The 15,743-nt window shown below is 46.4% G+C and overlaps 1 protein-coding gene across 1 annotated transcript in view; it reads right to left on the reverse strand.

The window, feature by feature from the left end:
- Window positions 1–3,517: 3,517 nt before the first annotated feature.
- usp43a (ubiquitin specific peptidase 43a) overlaps window positions 3,518–15,743 on the reverse strand; it is a 40,550-nt gene continuing 28,324 nt past the window's right edge. The window contains exons 9-16 of the mRNA XM_057034592.1: window positions 13,536–13,639; window positions 12,858–12,935; window positions 12,605–12,734; window positions 9,047–9,166; window positions 5,978–6,227; window positions 5,287–5,445; window positions 4,933–5,094; window positions 3,518–4,865 (exon numbers count right to left, since the gene is read on the reverse strand). Coding sequence (XP_056890572.1) covers window positions 3,727–4,865; window positions 4,933–5,094; window positions 5,287–5,445; window positions 5,978–6,227; window positions 9,047–9,166; window positions 12,605–12,734; window positions 12,858–12,935; window positions 13,536–13,639 — 2,142 coding nt within the window. The 3' untranslated portion in view covers window positions 3,518–3,726. The remainder of the gene's footprint in view (window positions 4,866–4,932; window positions 5,095–5,286; window positions 5,446–5,977; window positions 6,228–9,046; window positions 9,167–12,604; window positions 12,735–12,857; window positions 12,936–13,535; window positions 13,640–15,743) is intronic.

Below are 15,743 nucleotides of genomic sequence, written 5' to 3' on the forward strand. Positions count from 1 at the left end.
TTACTCCAACACTTTTGGCAGGAATCTGAGAGTTTGATCTTGAAGTCGAAGTGAGGAGATGCATTTTTAGGGTCTCCAAATCTGTCGAAGCAGAGCTCGCTGAACAATGTTTTTTGGCAGGGAACAATGGAAAACCAGGCCTTTGTACCTTCCATTGTAACTCCTCTCCATCTATCCACTCATACACATTTAGGAGGGCTTGTTTTGAAAGTTATTACCTGGTAGCATGATCCCACCTTAATTAAAATGCACAGGAACCTTTCAGTAGGTGCCATCACTCCTCACAGCTTTTGTGCATCAAGCAAAAGCACAAGAAAAGGACGTGCAGAGAAAACAGCCGGTAATCATAACAGCTCAAGGCTTTCATGCCAATTGTTGAGCACCAAGTACTCGTGCATCGCTCCGCACTCTTGAAATCAGAAAGAAGAAAATGGGGTTTTCATTTGGCATTTTGGTATCCTCTGGATTATTGCGTAACACACTTTAATGTTCACATTTATTTTAAAAATCCAGGTAAAATAATTAGTCTAAGTCACTTCCTGTAGCTTATTGCCACCTGATCACAACAGCGAGGTGTTAAGTATACATCACTTAGGAGGCTAAATGGTCAAATATAAAGCGAGATAAGGCGGTTGACCCTCCGGGCCCTTCGAAGCGTGGACGCCCCGTGGCCCCTGAAGGGTCAACAACAGTTCTGTAAGCTGGGACCAGACTGGAAAGAGAGCGGATGGGTTTGGTGAGAAGAACAGGTGAGAAGCGTCCAGGAGGGCCACGCAGGACGAGAGCAGAACGAAGGAAAACAGGAAGGCAAACGCCACAAACTGCCTGCGAAACAAGCGCACCTACACAGAGGAGAGAATCTTGACACCTCTGACTGAAACCTCCACCCAGTTGAGGTTTAAAAGCTGATGCAAAGTTCTTTTTACCGCCCTTGAAAAGGAATAAAGCTTTGCAAAGATGACTGATGTTTAAAAAAAAAAGGAAAATAACTGCGAACAATGCTCTATACTCTGAACTTTGGAGTCACAAAACAAGTAGTGACAAGGTTTATGTATTCACTTTGTTTTATTTCCTGCTCCCACGCAAAATCCTGTAACGATTGTAAAGTACACGTACATTTCTTTTTTTTAGATTGTAGTGTAACTATAACAACAGCTGCCATCTTCCTAAATGCCATCAATGTGCTGGAATAACACACAGTAAACTGAAGCTCTCCGGCAGCCTTGGCTCAGCTGTCTCACTCACTCTGCCTCTGCCTTGGATGGTTGATGGGTTCACCAAATTTCACTGAACATCTATTTAGTCTGAGGCAACCTCATGTCTTATTCTGTTGTGAAAGTACAGCTTGCTGAGGTCTTGCTGAGGCTGCTGCAGGCTGTAAATGATGCCTTAAGAGTGGCAGTGCAGGGTATTCAAGGCAGAGGGTGCTTTTCTTTTTTATTTACACTCGCTGCATCTGCACTCAACTAAAAATAAAAACAATTTCTTTTGACATGCGGCGATTTTTCCCCCAAAACCGAGAGTCTGAAGGGACTGAAAGCAAAGTAATAGCTGTATTTAAGGTGTGTATGCACTGTTTTCAAGTGCAACAATGGAATGGAAACTAAAAGAACCCAATCAATGTTGGATCTCTCGAGCTATAAAGACCCTGCCGGACTTTTGTTCCAGCTTACGTTCATTCTTGTGCCTCCAGTGCCGAAGAAATTTCAGTCCAATTTTGATTGTGGTGGTGGAATGCGAGCGTGTGTGTGTGTGTGTGTGTGTGTGTGTGGGGGGGGGGGGGGGGGGGGGGGGGGGACATGAAAAGAGACAAAAGTGTAAATATTACAGCAGTTAGTGGACTGAGCGCAAAACGGGCTAAAATCAATAAGAGGTCGAATATCATTTATTCCGATCATTTATTTGCTGCTGCGAAATCCCACCAAATCGCTAGAAAAAGTCTTTCGAATCATAGTCATGAAGATGGACAAAAGTCCTCGCGTAAACAGCCGTGACAATCAATGATCAACTGAACGTGTCCCACAAATCAAGAGAAGCAGCCTCGAGTTTTCATATTTGGCAAACAGGCTACTTTGGTTACAGTAAAAAGGCAACTGATTTAGCTGGAAAATACATTTCTTCTTTAAAATCAAAAACATTTTACATTTACTAATAAAGATATTGTCAATTTAACATACAAATATTCAGGTATGTAGTTTTTTAAATTTCTAAATATCCATTTTTCTTTAATAAATACTTTTTCTGCCAACCGTCATTGTGATAAATTGCACTTTAAGATTGTTTACGCATGTGAAATCTGATTTTGGTAAGTGCGGTAAAATTTATGGAAATACGGAAATGTGCATTTTCAGTTTCACTTCATTTATTTGTAACTCCTGATCGAATCCGTTTGTAATATTCCCCATTTTTAACTGTTCAAAAAAACATTTCTTTTGAAAGGAGAAACAAACCAAACACCTTTAAACATCGACACATTCTGGCCCATTTGGATTCATTTTGGAATGTTTCAGAAGAGAAACCAGGAGCTCTTGTAAACACTGAAGCCAACAAAAGGCTAATGGATTAAAAAAAAGGTATTGCAGGTTATGTATTTTAAGAAAATCTATATTTAATTAAGCCACGCCCACCACAGGTTTGTTAGCAAGGCTCCGGTGTTGGTGTTTAGTTGACTAACTGAAAATAAAGATGGACAATTTCAGGGGTTCAGCACAAAGCATTGCAGCTGCCCTCTAGTGGCTGACTGCAGTAAGATACAAGCCCCTCCCACCCCACCTTCTTTTTTCTGGTTCCAGCTGTCCACCCTTTCAATGCACCGGCCGTCAGGGCCCAATTAAAAGAACATTTCTGCAAATAATCCGGCGCATTTAAAGCCATTTTGTGCTGACCAATTTTTAAACTGAGATCTGATTAGCAAATAAACAACGCTACAGTCTTCAATCACTCACAATCAGCGTGTCCCAGATGTTCGGAATCACACAGAATACAGTAAATCTCACGGACTCTCTCTCCGCAGCTATAAGACACGACTGTCGGCCACATGCGGGTTCAGGTGTGCACGTGTGACTGTACGAGTGTTCTTCGGTGAATTGCATATTCTTTACTCAGGCACTTGTTTTCAGTCATTAAAGAAGCTACTTCTGATAACTGACAGGTCACATTGTTCCCAAATATAACGTGATGTCCAGGTTTAGCGTCACCACTGGACAAAAGTGTCTTCGTTAGCTCAACATGGTCATTAACGTGTCTCAGCATGGAGCTAAAGAGATGACGCGATCTCAAGTCTCCACTGTGAATTCTTGTACACATAACTGGGACTTTTTATATATATATTTATATATATATATGCATAAAAAGAAATAAAAACTCGTATAAAATATGTCGAAGCGACGAGAAGGCACAAGTGAGAAAGAAGGTCCCGTCGATCCCGTTTCACAAAGTTCACAATGTTCCTTCAGTGTCACCGATTTTTCACGATTTTGATTGCTTGGATGTTTAAGAGTCGGAGGAAAAGAAGTCGTTGCTCTGTCGAACAAAACCGTCTTCATTTCCTTTAAGACATCAACGTCCCGCAGCTCTGACAAAAGGCACAAACGATGGCCGGTCATTTGGCTGGATGCAGCCACCCGAAACAAGCGGGATAAAACTGCACGTGTAAACAAAGGGTCCAGACGTCCTTCACTGCACACCGGATTTCCGTCCCTGTGCGCTTTTGTCCCGTCACGCGTGTCAGAAACTGGACTCGGGCACCGTCCTTTTGCGTCCCAGGGAAGTGGTACTGTAACGAGTTCTCTGCAGCGTGCCGTAAGACGGCTTGTCTGCCGTCAGGCCGCGGGGCGGCCCGGCGGACATGCCGTTGCGATGCAGCGACGCCGTCCTGTTCATGCTCTGCTCGGCTTTGGTGGGGATGTTGGAAGAGCTCTGGGAGCGTTTGATGGCCGTGGTTCTTTGCGCCACTTTGCCGTTTGCCATCTCGTCAGTCTGGCGCTGGTCCGAACCGTTGGACTTGCCTTCTGTGGCGCCGATTCCCCGTGTTGCTGCCCCGTTGGACAGTGACAGCCTTGAAAGGCTCCTACTAGTTTCTTCCTTGCCAACATCTTTTCCGGACTCACCTTCCCTGGATTTCGGAGATTCTTTTTCCTTCTTCATCTTACCTTTGAAGAACGAGAACAACCCGTCGTGGCTCTTGGGAACTTCTCCTTTCTTGGCTCTGGACTTCCCTTCATGAGAGATGTGGTGTTCCCTTTCAGCACGGTCCCCTTTTTGTCTCCTCAGCGTCCCGTCTCGGAGACTGGGAGTGCTGGAACTGGGCAGAACTCCAACACTGGCGCTCTCCTTGTCCTGGGCCGCTGTGGAGCTTTGCTTCCGCCCATCTTTCCTCCGTGTGAGGGTGCTACGGCTGGAGCTACTGTTGATATTGGCGGTGCTTTCGGCCTTTGCCTGACTTGCCTTGCTGCCTCTCAAGCTTGCCGCCTTTTCTGACGGCCTCCTTTGGCCCTCTGGAACCTGTGGAGATTCAACTCTGGTCTTAACTTCACGAGTTAGGCTAGCGTTACTGGAAGACCGGACCCTGGCTGCCGCCTGGCCCTCAGGAACGTCCCTTGTGCTGTGCGGATCACCCATTAAGGTGACTATAGAATCCTTTGTGCACCGGGGCCGTCGCCCAGATTCCAAGTATTGCACCAGTTCCACGGGGGCAGGTTCTCTAACAGATGGAGGCACTGGGTCAGGTTTACGTCTGTCTTTGGATCCCAAGGACCAGCGTAGGGGGAGCACCTTGCTGAAGGTGTCCTTGGTCTTGCTGGGGGCTCGCATGCTCACGCTACGACCCTGAAGACCCTTGATAAATGGCCTGTTCTCAAACCCTCCTAAATCAAAAAGGGAAACATTTAGTTTTTACATTGAGATAAAGAGGAGCAGACTACGGCTCCCTACCTCTTTCCTCTTTAGGGCCATCGTCAACGAAGACCGGAGACTCGGGCGAGTCAGGGGTGGAGGGCGGGAATGTGATGGAAGATCGAGAAACCACACTTCCTCTTTTACTGTCTCCCGTCAGTCGAATGAGCCAGTGATCCGACACCGAGGAACTTGTGGAACCTACGAGGAAGAGAAGAATCCATCACCATCAAATTAGATAAAACCCCAGAGTTTTGCGGGACGACAGGAAGCTACTGCAGGGTTAAAACCTGTATCCAACATCTGAAAAAGCTGCAAAAAGCTGAACGTACGGCAGGAGTTTCCATACAACTTAACCCAGGAGACAATAGGTATCAAAGATTCATACTTTACCTCTGACAGAGCAACTGGCTGACCATGGAGGAATCGCATTGCGTCTCTCATAGAAGAGGATGTAGGCGCCTCTGGTGCATACTTCTTCCTCTGGGATCAAGTCTACGCTGCTGTCGTCATAGCTATACCACTGTCCATCCACAGAGTTCCTGCAATAAGCTGCAATTTAAATAAAATCATTACAAGAATCATACACCCACCGACAAGCCAGTGAAACATGTCAAGAGATTTCGGCCCTTCCAGTGTCATCGCTTGTATTGCTAATATCAGCAGCTGCGAGAGGTCAAAAGTCTAGTTGTTATTGTGCTGCTTGTGCTGCAAGGCATGAAATAAGTGGCCCGTGGGAAGAATCAAAAATGAACAGATGAAGCGGGGAAGAGGGCGAACGGAAGAGAGAGAGAAAAGGAAGAAACCAAACATTTGCACCATTAATGACTGCGTTTAACCCATCCATGACCCACTGGTCATGAAGACACGAGCTGGGCGGAGGAGCCGTGGGCCGCACGCTATGGAGACACGCCCCGGTTCATGAGCCGACTCCAGAAGGAGGTCAGGAGGTTCGATAAGAGTGAAAGGCTTGGAACATTTTTGCCCATTATTTTTCAATTGAGCACTCGGCTGGACCAATCACATCCTGGTAATTGCTCGGTATTATAAAGTCAATGCTGTCTTTTACCAGACGACATTTTACCTGTATAATGTCCTCCGTGCATTCCTCCGTGGTGGTTACACACAGCGTACAGGTCGTACAGGTAGTCGCGGGGGAGGATCAAATCCGCGGGCTGTTGCTGTTTGCCTGAAGACTGCTTCCAAGAGGGCGGCCAGGCTCCCGTGTTCACATTCTTCACGCTCTGACTCCTTTTGACGACATGGGGGGCCATGTCCAGGCCGGCCATGGGGAAACGCACCGGCGTGGACAGCTTGTTCCTCCGCTCGCCAACCTGTTTCGGCATTTCGTAGTTAGATATTCAGCGCTGTGCACATTACACATGCTAAAGACTTCTATTACGGAAGCTGCAGAGGCGGGTTCAATAAAGCACCATTATGTGCCCCGACTACATTAGTGGACACATTTTCTCTTTCAAAAGGAACATTTTCTTGAGACATTCTGACATGCTAAGAAAAAATTGCTAAAACACTCAGTCTGCCTTTCAAATTGCTTTTCTTTACCCCAAATCCATGGCCTTTAATTGCACCAAGTGGTTGTTTTATCCCCCGCTGCCATTAAAGGTTTGTTGTGCAGCAACCAAGTGAAGTTGGCAGGTTCACAAGGACCTGAACCCGACGCACAATAATAATGGTGACCTTTGCATGCCTGCAGGAGATCGCTTTGCAATCTGTCCAACAGGGGGGCTGGCTGATTGAAAGCCGAGGCTGTGGAAAAACACGACGGATGGGATTCAAAAAGTTCAGACAAGATGGCGCTAAAGTGGAACTAGTCCCATCTTACAGGTTCCTGGGTGTCCAGCTGGACAATAAACTGGAGTGGTCCACAAACACCGATGCTGTTTACAAGAAGGCCATGAGCAGACTCTATTTCCTCAGGAGACTCAGGTCCTTCAGTGTGTGCAGCAGGATGCTCCACATGTTCTACCAGTCTGTTATGGCTAGCACCATCTTCTTTGCTGCAGTGTGCTGGGGTGCAGGCATTAAAGCAAAGGATGCCAACAGACTCAACAAACTCATCAAAAAGGCAGGGTCTGTTGTTGGCTGTAGACTTGATAACTTGGACGAGGTGGTGAGGGACAGGATGGTGTTGAAACTGCGGACAATCATGGACAATCCCTCCCACCCCCTCCATAACACAGTGGACAAACTGAGGAGCAGCTTCAGCAACAGACTCCTGCAGCCTCGCTGCTCTAAGGAACGGTACAGGAAGTCATTCCTGCCGTCCGCCATTAAACTCTATAATTCACTCAAACCAACTCAACAATAATTGTGTAATGTTTATGCTGTAATTTTATTTCTAATTTATTCTATATTTATGTATATATGCTTATAATGCTTATAATATGTATATATTATATTATGTATATATTATATATATGCTTATAATATATGCTGTATGTATATATGCTTATAACACTCTAATCTTATCTGTATTTATTTTTTTTTCTGTCTCTTTACTCTGCATACGCTGCTACTATAACTCAATTTCCCCACGGGGATGAATAAAGTCCATCTTAATCTTAAAGGGACCAGGAGCACCTGCTACAGAGACCACGGTCAGCCAGGAAAGTGGAAGGCGAGGACACGTCTAATGTCACCCACATCAGGACAAAAAAAAAAAGAGTTTCAGGTGTCCTGTGAGGCTGCTTGGGGGCAGGAGCAGGAAGTTGCAGGGCTGGGAGTCGGGGACTTGTGGGGAGTAGCACCATCTGTGAGGTGGACGGGATCATTTTCTAGACCTGCCAAACTCAGCAAAATGTGTATTTTTGTGCGTTTGTTATCACACAACCTCTGTCCAAATGACTCATTATTTATATCACAGGCAATGAATATCCTTTTGATGTTATAACATGTATTACAGGGGGAAAATATATATAATTATGAAAAAATCCAGCCATGAGAGTGAAGCGCAGGATGTATGGCTGCTATATAAAGGTGGATAATGATATATTATTTCACAATGGGGAGAGGGAAGTCTGGGCTTCTCTTCTTAGGCTGCTGCCCCCGCGACCCGACCCCGGATAAGCGGTAGAGGATGGATGGATGGATTTCACAATGGTTCTCTTAATTTCAAACAAAATGGCCGACTGTACTAATGGAGACGCTTCAGCATCGATGTGGGTGGGACGAACAGTTGGAACAGTTCCCGCAGGTCTGCTGTGAGCGGGTGGGCTGGTTGCGTATGTGCACTGCAGATGGGCGCTCTTTGGAATCGCGGAGCAGTTTTAAACTCTGGCCTCGACAGCAACTTGGCCCACTTGATTGTAACTTTCTGACAAAGCACGCGGGCATTTTCTTTTCTTTAGAAAAATACATTTGCATGTAACCCTGCACAAATCTCTGTATTTTACAGCAGAGCCAGAATGTAAAGATAAAGAAATCCCTCGCAAGCAGCGATTCCTGGGGTGCTCAAACACAGTCACAAATAAGTACCTTCTCTTTTAGCTCACAAACAGTTATTGAAGTTAGTGTCAGAGCTTCCTAGTCAGCAGTTAAGGGGAAAGCCAAGGGGAAAGTTAAGGGGAAATAAATCCATCATGCTGATCGCCTGTTTCTCCAGGATTGTCGGGTTCTCTTTTTTATCTCGTACCCATGTGACAACATTTCAGCCATTTGGGGTCACATGGTCTGACAATCGCAATTATCGTCGAACCCCCCGCCCCTGCATATTTCAACTTTAGACGGATGCTGTCGAGAGCGCCGGGACAGAGGGCGTAACAACAATAAAAATACTCTTGTGGCGAATAATCACGGGCGTATAAATTATGACAGCGCGCAGATGTGGAAGCTGCAGCGACGCCTCAGCCTGCTCGCGCCGTCTTCGCTCGCTTGTTGACAGGTTTCCTGGCTTGACAAGACGATCTCTCCATTTTAAGTTTTTACGCCCCCAATTCCTGCCCTTGTGCTCGTTAGAATTGTGTATGCGCTCTCATAATTTGGACAGCTAAATGACATCATACTTCTCAAAAGTCATATCTAGTGTGGCCTGTCAAATATTAATCCATCATAAAAAAGAAGAAAAAAGCAGCAGATTTACGCAGAACATAACATAAGTTGTTCAACGTGCCCGTCAGTCAAAGGTCAGTCTTACCTGTCGGAAGCGCTTGAGATGGAGGATGAGGATGTCCGGGAGAGTCCACAGGCTCATCTTCACCATGCCTTGCTGAAGCTGCTTACAGTGGGGACACTTCCACGCATCGTCCGGGGCCAGCTGGAATCAGTGACATCCATATTTCTGTACTTACTAAAATAGCATAAATCATGTATTTGTATGTCTTTACCAGCTATGACAGGATTGGTTACTGGTTACTGTTGATGTGCACTTACATACAGAATACATTTATGGCAGAGATAACCAAATCTAGCCTTTATAATCCCTCCTTCTGCAAGCGTGTTGCTACCTCTAGATGCTTATGGGGCTCTGTTGGGCTGATTCTGTGAAAGCAAAGCTACACAAACACTGGACGCATGATGATGATGAGACCTGCCGCAGGTGAGACAGAAATGCCACCTGCATCGCCCACAAAGCTGAAAAGCCCACATGCAAATGAAGCACGGCCTATTTAACCGGAGCGTGACCCGGATCAGGTATGGAACAGTGATCTGGTTCAGATCACTGCAGGAAATTATATGTTTGTTTTTAATGCTTCCTGTCAAAATGCAGACAGAAACACTAAAGTTCCCTCAGACAGACCCAAAAGCTGTGTGTTCTGTTGAGGTCGGGTCTGATGGCTTCAGCTCATTGGGACCAAAGAACGTCCCTGATGTTAAAATTAACCTTTGAGTCCCACGTCTTTAAAGGACCAGTGGAAATGGACTTTCTCCCCGTTTCCTCTCACAATAACCCCCCAATTCCTCCATAAAGTGTCTGCGAACCTGGAGCGGCCGACAGGCCAAAGTACTTCTACTCCTGCGAGATCGTGCACCTCAAGCACATTAGAAAAAACCTAAAATGATAAAGCGATGCGATCTGAGCAACATGGGACGGTGCTGAGATCAGAGATCAGAGATGCAGCTTTCCTCCGCGCAGTGAGCGGTGCTGCGCTGATGCTTCAGACTCTTCCTCATCTTTACCTCTGAGGTATTTGCGTGTGTTTGCTCAAAGGTTCGGGCATGGTGGGGATGAATCAGCGGAACCTCTGCCTGACCTCGCTGTGATCAGCTTTAACAAGATGGAGACAGAACGCTGTTGGCACAAACGTCCTGTTCACACACATCAGTAAACACCTTGGACCAGACGGATAAATAGAGTTCCAGGTCAAAAGTGTTAAAATATATGTTTCAAAAAGACCCCAAAAACTTTATTCTGATATAAAATGTACAAATCTGTGAGGAACACGCCATCCAGCCTTGCCACTTCTCTTTCTGAGGGCTGGATGAGCCTCAACTTCCTGTCGAGGTTGATGAAAGCCCAACAGCAGCGAGGCCGAACTCCCTGGAGACTCCCAACTCGCTAATTAAGTCCGTTTAACGATCAGCTCACACAGCCACAGCCTCCATTAAAGCACCCAGCTGGAGAATCCCACACTCCAGACCCAGACTCTGCTGATGTGGCTTCCTTCCTTAAAGCTTATTGTCAGTAATTCTGTAGTTCCAGTTATTATCCTAGACATAATTACTATATTTAGAGGGTCGTCTATTTATTAGGTTAATATCTTAGTTCTGCTGCTAGAGACCGAGGCTGCCGGGGTCCAGAAACAGGATCACCTGACAGGCCTCTGTCACCCCACTGGGTCATGCTCTCCTCTCCTCTCCTCTCCTCTCCTCTCCTCTCCTCTCCTCTCCTCTCCTCTCCTCTCCTCTCCTCTCCCCTCTATTCTCCTCTTCCCTCCCTCTCCTCTCCTCTCACCCTCCTCTCCTCTCCTCCCCTCTATTCTCCCCTCCCCTCTCCTCCCCTCTATTCTCCTCTCCTCCCCTCTCTCCCTCTCCTCTCCCCTCTATTCTCCCCCCCCTCTCCTCTCCTCTCTCTCTCCCTTTCCCCTCCTCTCTCCTCTCCCCTCTATTCTCCTCTCCTCTCCCCTCTATTCTCCTCTCCTCTTCCTCTCCCCCTCCCTCTCCTCTCCCCCCTCCTCTCCTCCCCTCTATCTTCTCCTCTCCTCTCCTCTCCTCTCCTCTCCCCCCTCCTCTCCTCTCCCCTCCTCTATTTCTCCTCTCCTCCCCTCTCTCCCTCTCCTCTCCTCTCCCCTCTATTCTCACCTCTCCCTTCCCTCTCCTCTCCTCTCCACCCCTCTCCTCTCCTCTCCCCCCTCTATCCTCCCCTCTCCCTTCCCTCTCCTCTCCTCTCCACCCCTCTCCTCTCCTCTCCCCTCTATTCTCCCCCCTCCTCCCTCTCCTCTCTCTCCACCCCTCTCCTCTCCACCCCTCTCCTCTCCACCCCTCTCCTCTCCTCTCCTCCCCTCTCCTCTCCTCTCCGCTCCTCTCCTATCCACCCCTCTCCTCTCCTCTCCACCCCTCTCCTCTCCTCTCCTCTCCTCTCCTCTCCTCCCCTCTCCTCTCCGCTCCTCTCCTCTCCACCCCTCTCCTCTCCTCTCCTCTCCACCCCTCTCCACCCCACTCCTCTCCTCTCCACCAAGTAGATCAGTGATGTTATTTCTTGTGTAGTGTCTCTGCTTCTCCCCTCTCTCTCTGTATTCATCAACAGGTACCACCACCTTTATTGCTGTATGCTGGCCTGCCGACCTCCGACCCCGCTGACCCACTCTACTCTCATACCAGCAGCTTGTATTATTAATGTATTTCTATTAATGTATTTCTGCCTACTCTCTTCCTGTCCTCTCCTTGGCTGTGCTTCAGCTCTGCCTGAACAGTTAGTCCATGTGTGTTTGTCGTAGCGTTGCTTTAAATTGTCAGCCATTATTTGAAAAATGGAAAGAAAACATTAAATAGGTAAATAACATAACTACAGGAGGTATTTTTTTAAATGAAAATCTTCAGTTAAGCTATAAAGACCAACAGAAGAATAGGTATTATTTTTTCCCTCTGGTTTACAAAGGGCAGAAAATATGTTTACTTGTTTGCACGTAAATACTAAGACCATTTTAAAAAGGTGTCATTATGCGATATTATATGTGGTGTCAAAAGAGGATATGTGGGTGTTTGAAATATTACTTCTTCTGAAAGCTGACAAAAAAATGAATTCTTTGAACATTTCACACGCCGTCCCTGAAGGCTCATCACACATTGCTTGACTTTTAGCTAAAACCAGTGTCCATTGAATGTGACGCTCCAGATACGGAGCCGAGTTTTTGAAGTCGATGATCAATTCACGTACAAGTCTGTCACTTTTGGAGGGAGGCCACCGTTCAAAGGTTGTGTGTGTGACTGGAGTCCTGCTAGACGCAAAACGCAGCACACGGAATACTAATAGCATCCGGGATTATGATGATGGGATTAAACGTGTCGGCTCATAGCCGGGAGGACCTGTTCTCCATCATGACCTGTTCAATCAGGTGACATTTGAAGTCTCATCCCTCCATGTGAAAGTTAAACATCTGTGTAAACAGGTTAATTCATCATGTTTATCGGTGTTGGTTCAGCTTGAACTTGGGTGGATTTTAACTTGTTCTTATTGGGAGTGAGTCCATTACAGAGGGGATTGAAATGGGGGGCGGAAGGAAGCAAGAAGAACCGCTTCATGAAGCTCCCCTACCTGTTCTTCTTTGGTATACAACTGGAAGCACTCGTCCAGGGTGCAGCTATGCTGCTGCAGGTGCTGCTGCTGCTGATTCCTCACGCTCTCCGCATCCTTCACCACCTCCTCCTGGATGTTGCCAAACAGACTGGTGGACAAACACGTACATCAGGGAGAAGTTTTAGGGTTTTTTCCCCCCACACAAAAGACAACAGGGTCTCGCTCGGCAGCTGGCATGCCTGCGTGGATGAAATGGGAAAAAAACGCTCACCATTCTTTCGTCTTGTTCTCCCACTCGATAACAAGCTTCGTGTGTGGAGGCCCCCCTGTGCCGCAGAGTTTGAGAGCTCTACAACGCAGCAAGAGGGAAAACTGTAAAATCAACTGGAAATCTTTTCCTCCGCGTTTGGGCCCCTCCCCCCATATAAATAAGCTCCTTCAAAAGCTTCTATCTGTGACCTTCAATGGAGCTCAGACAACAGGTTTCCCCCTCAGACCCAGACAGGAAACAGGTCGCTGACTCGGCAAGATTCTGACGCGCCAGACTTTCCGTGTCGTGGTCGTGAGACATCCTAGCTCGCCACTCTTTGGTGGTGTCACACTACAAGAGGTAAAGACGCTTGTTCTGCCATCGGAAAACTCCAAATCGGGCTAAATTCACACAGTGTGACCTCAGTATTTAATTAAAATACTAAATTCTCATGACTCATGCTCACTAGGGGGCGCCCACTTCAATTTCTTTGCCACCAGCATTGTTTCAGTCCTCCTTACACTCAAACCTTTAATCACAAGTAGTCTGGTTTAAAAAACTAGCAGCCGCACACTGCAGCAGTGCTGCAGATCGGCCTCATTATGGCCCAGATGGTTCAAGTTGATGATCACGGATTAACATTAACTCCTGCTGGAGTGTGTAGGCGTTTGGTTTTGCCTGCACACGCTCGCCTTGTACCTGTCTACTGCAGGGTGGTGCAGCGGTCTGCTGTCCTGTGGAGACAGATAGCTGTAGGCTGCCGATCCACCGACCACTCTGATCCGAAACAGCTTCCCGGCGTTCTGCAGGGAAGACAAAGACAGACAGTTTGGGGACGGCGGGTTAAAACCCAGTTCTGTGCAGTCAGGCACGACTGTTATCGGGGGTCATTTTTACTCTCATTTCCCCTCGTTTTGTAGCTTTTTCTTTCTTCATCCCACCTGTCCCCTCTCTCAGGACCTTTCAAGAACACACTGCGTGGGCCAGGCGTACAGACATGGCTGTGAATATGGCAGCAACCTCACTGAGTCACAACTGTGGCTGCAGAGACCATCAGCGGTGCAAAAGGTCTGAGATGATGTCCGCAGGTGGAACACAGAGCCTCCAAACACCGCTCATACTGTAGAAAACAAGCAGTTCCTAGTGTGCAAAGCTGATGCACACACCATGTAAAATAAAAATAACCTGAAACATTCCTGTGTAAGATGCAAAAGGGGGGCTTGAGTTATAGCAGACTGTAGATAAGTCGCAGCCTTATTTTCCACCGGGATCTAAGAACATTAAGTATGTAAGGAGGTAAATGTCACCCATTTTTACCCAGAACTTTGATCAATTGGCGCTTCAATTTTTATCCCCAGTGTTACCAAAGCTCCCAGTGAGCGGTGTACACCATTGTACTTTGCATTGGACAGCATGCCAGAGGTCTCAGGAATAAAAACCTTCTTATAAAATGTTATTGATATATTTCTCCTCCAGAACGAAGCTGTTACGTGTATATTAATGCTTTGATCGAATTAATAGATACAAGAGTTCAGTCTGAGAGTCAAAGACCTTTTTAGAGAAGAAAAAACATGTGAAGGTTAAGTGACTCAGAAGGATTATTGAAGAATCAGTACGCAACAAGTGGATGCTTTTCTCAAATCGGTTTTCCTCTTATAGCGTCGGGTGTCTCGTTCTGCCCATCACCACAGCAACTCGGTGCTCAAGTTGCACATATGTGGGAGCCTTGCTGAACCCATTCCACCAGGGTCCACCTGTCTTTGTGCTGCCAAAACACTGGACTCCCTCCAATCTCAGTGACTTTTGGTATCTTAAGAAAGTCAACCAAGACATCAGTGAAAACTGGTCAACCTCAAATTTCTGGGAGCCTTTTCATCTGTGCAACAATATAAACACCAACAACAGAAAAACACTGGACTGCAACTGTTCTGTTAACCTTCAGCAGCTCTGTTTGACCATTAGGAGCCCGACGCCCCTGCAGAGGTGGCAGCATTCTGTTGCACTTCACAAGAAGGATGGATTTAGGGCAATTTTAAGGTGGAAACAGCAAAACTCTCAAGCCTTTAAGCTTGATTCTATCGAACCTTTATAAAAATCAGGCTCTCCTCTAAAGTTAGGAAATAACAGTGGAATTAGTGGGGTGAGCTTCATAAAGCAGAAAAGTGAAAATTGTCAAAAATACAGCAGCTCATTGTGACAAGCGTGAACACGTAACAGGAAAACATCTCCTCTCATCATGCGGGGCGGAAATGGACAGAACATCCACTCAGTATTTAGGCTGACAACGCTGGTCATCGTTTTTAATGGATTCAGGGCGCCCTCTGCTGTACACATTGTGTAATGTCAAAAAACCAAAACACCCCGAACATATTTTCTGCTTGCAATAATACATTCAAATAAATAAACAAAATTATGGGATGTTCGCATATCCGCTTGAGGGTTGTTGATTGTGTGAATCCAAACACTAATACACAAATTCTACCGTTACATTATTATCTTTAATGAATGAATTCACAGTACAGTCTGGCTATAAAAATCAAGAAAAGGCCCACAAATGATGCAAGAAGAGAGCAAAACCGCAGCAATAATTCCTGCAAATCTGCTACCAAACTGAAAGGTCTTTATCTTCAACAACAGCAAATCCTACAATTATCGACTCAGCGCGCTAAAGAGGAAATCTGCTTTGTTGTCTCAGCAGAGCAACAACGTCAATTAGAAATTATCATTGCAATCACAGCGGCGAGTTCCTGCGAGCCTTTTCAAGCCCTTCGCAGCTACGTAGCTTTTATTCAGTACGTATGCTCAGGTGTTTTTTTACGACACTCTCAAGCTTAAACAGACAATTTACAAACCGAACCCTGAACGCAGACTTAAGTCATGAGAGGAATCCTGTTTTTACTGGAGTGA

Source organism: Takifugu flavidus, chromosome 6, assembly GCF_003711565.1.
Source record: "Takifugu flavidus isolate HTHZ2018 chromosome 6, ASM371156v2, whole genome shotgun sequence".
In the NCBI taxonomy this organism is placed as follows: domain Eukaryota; kingdom Metazoa; phylum Chordata; class Actinopteri; order Tetraodontiformes; family Tetraodontidae; genus Takifugu; species Takifugu flavidus.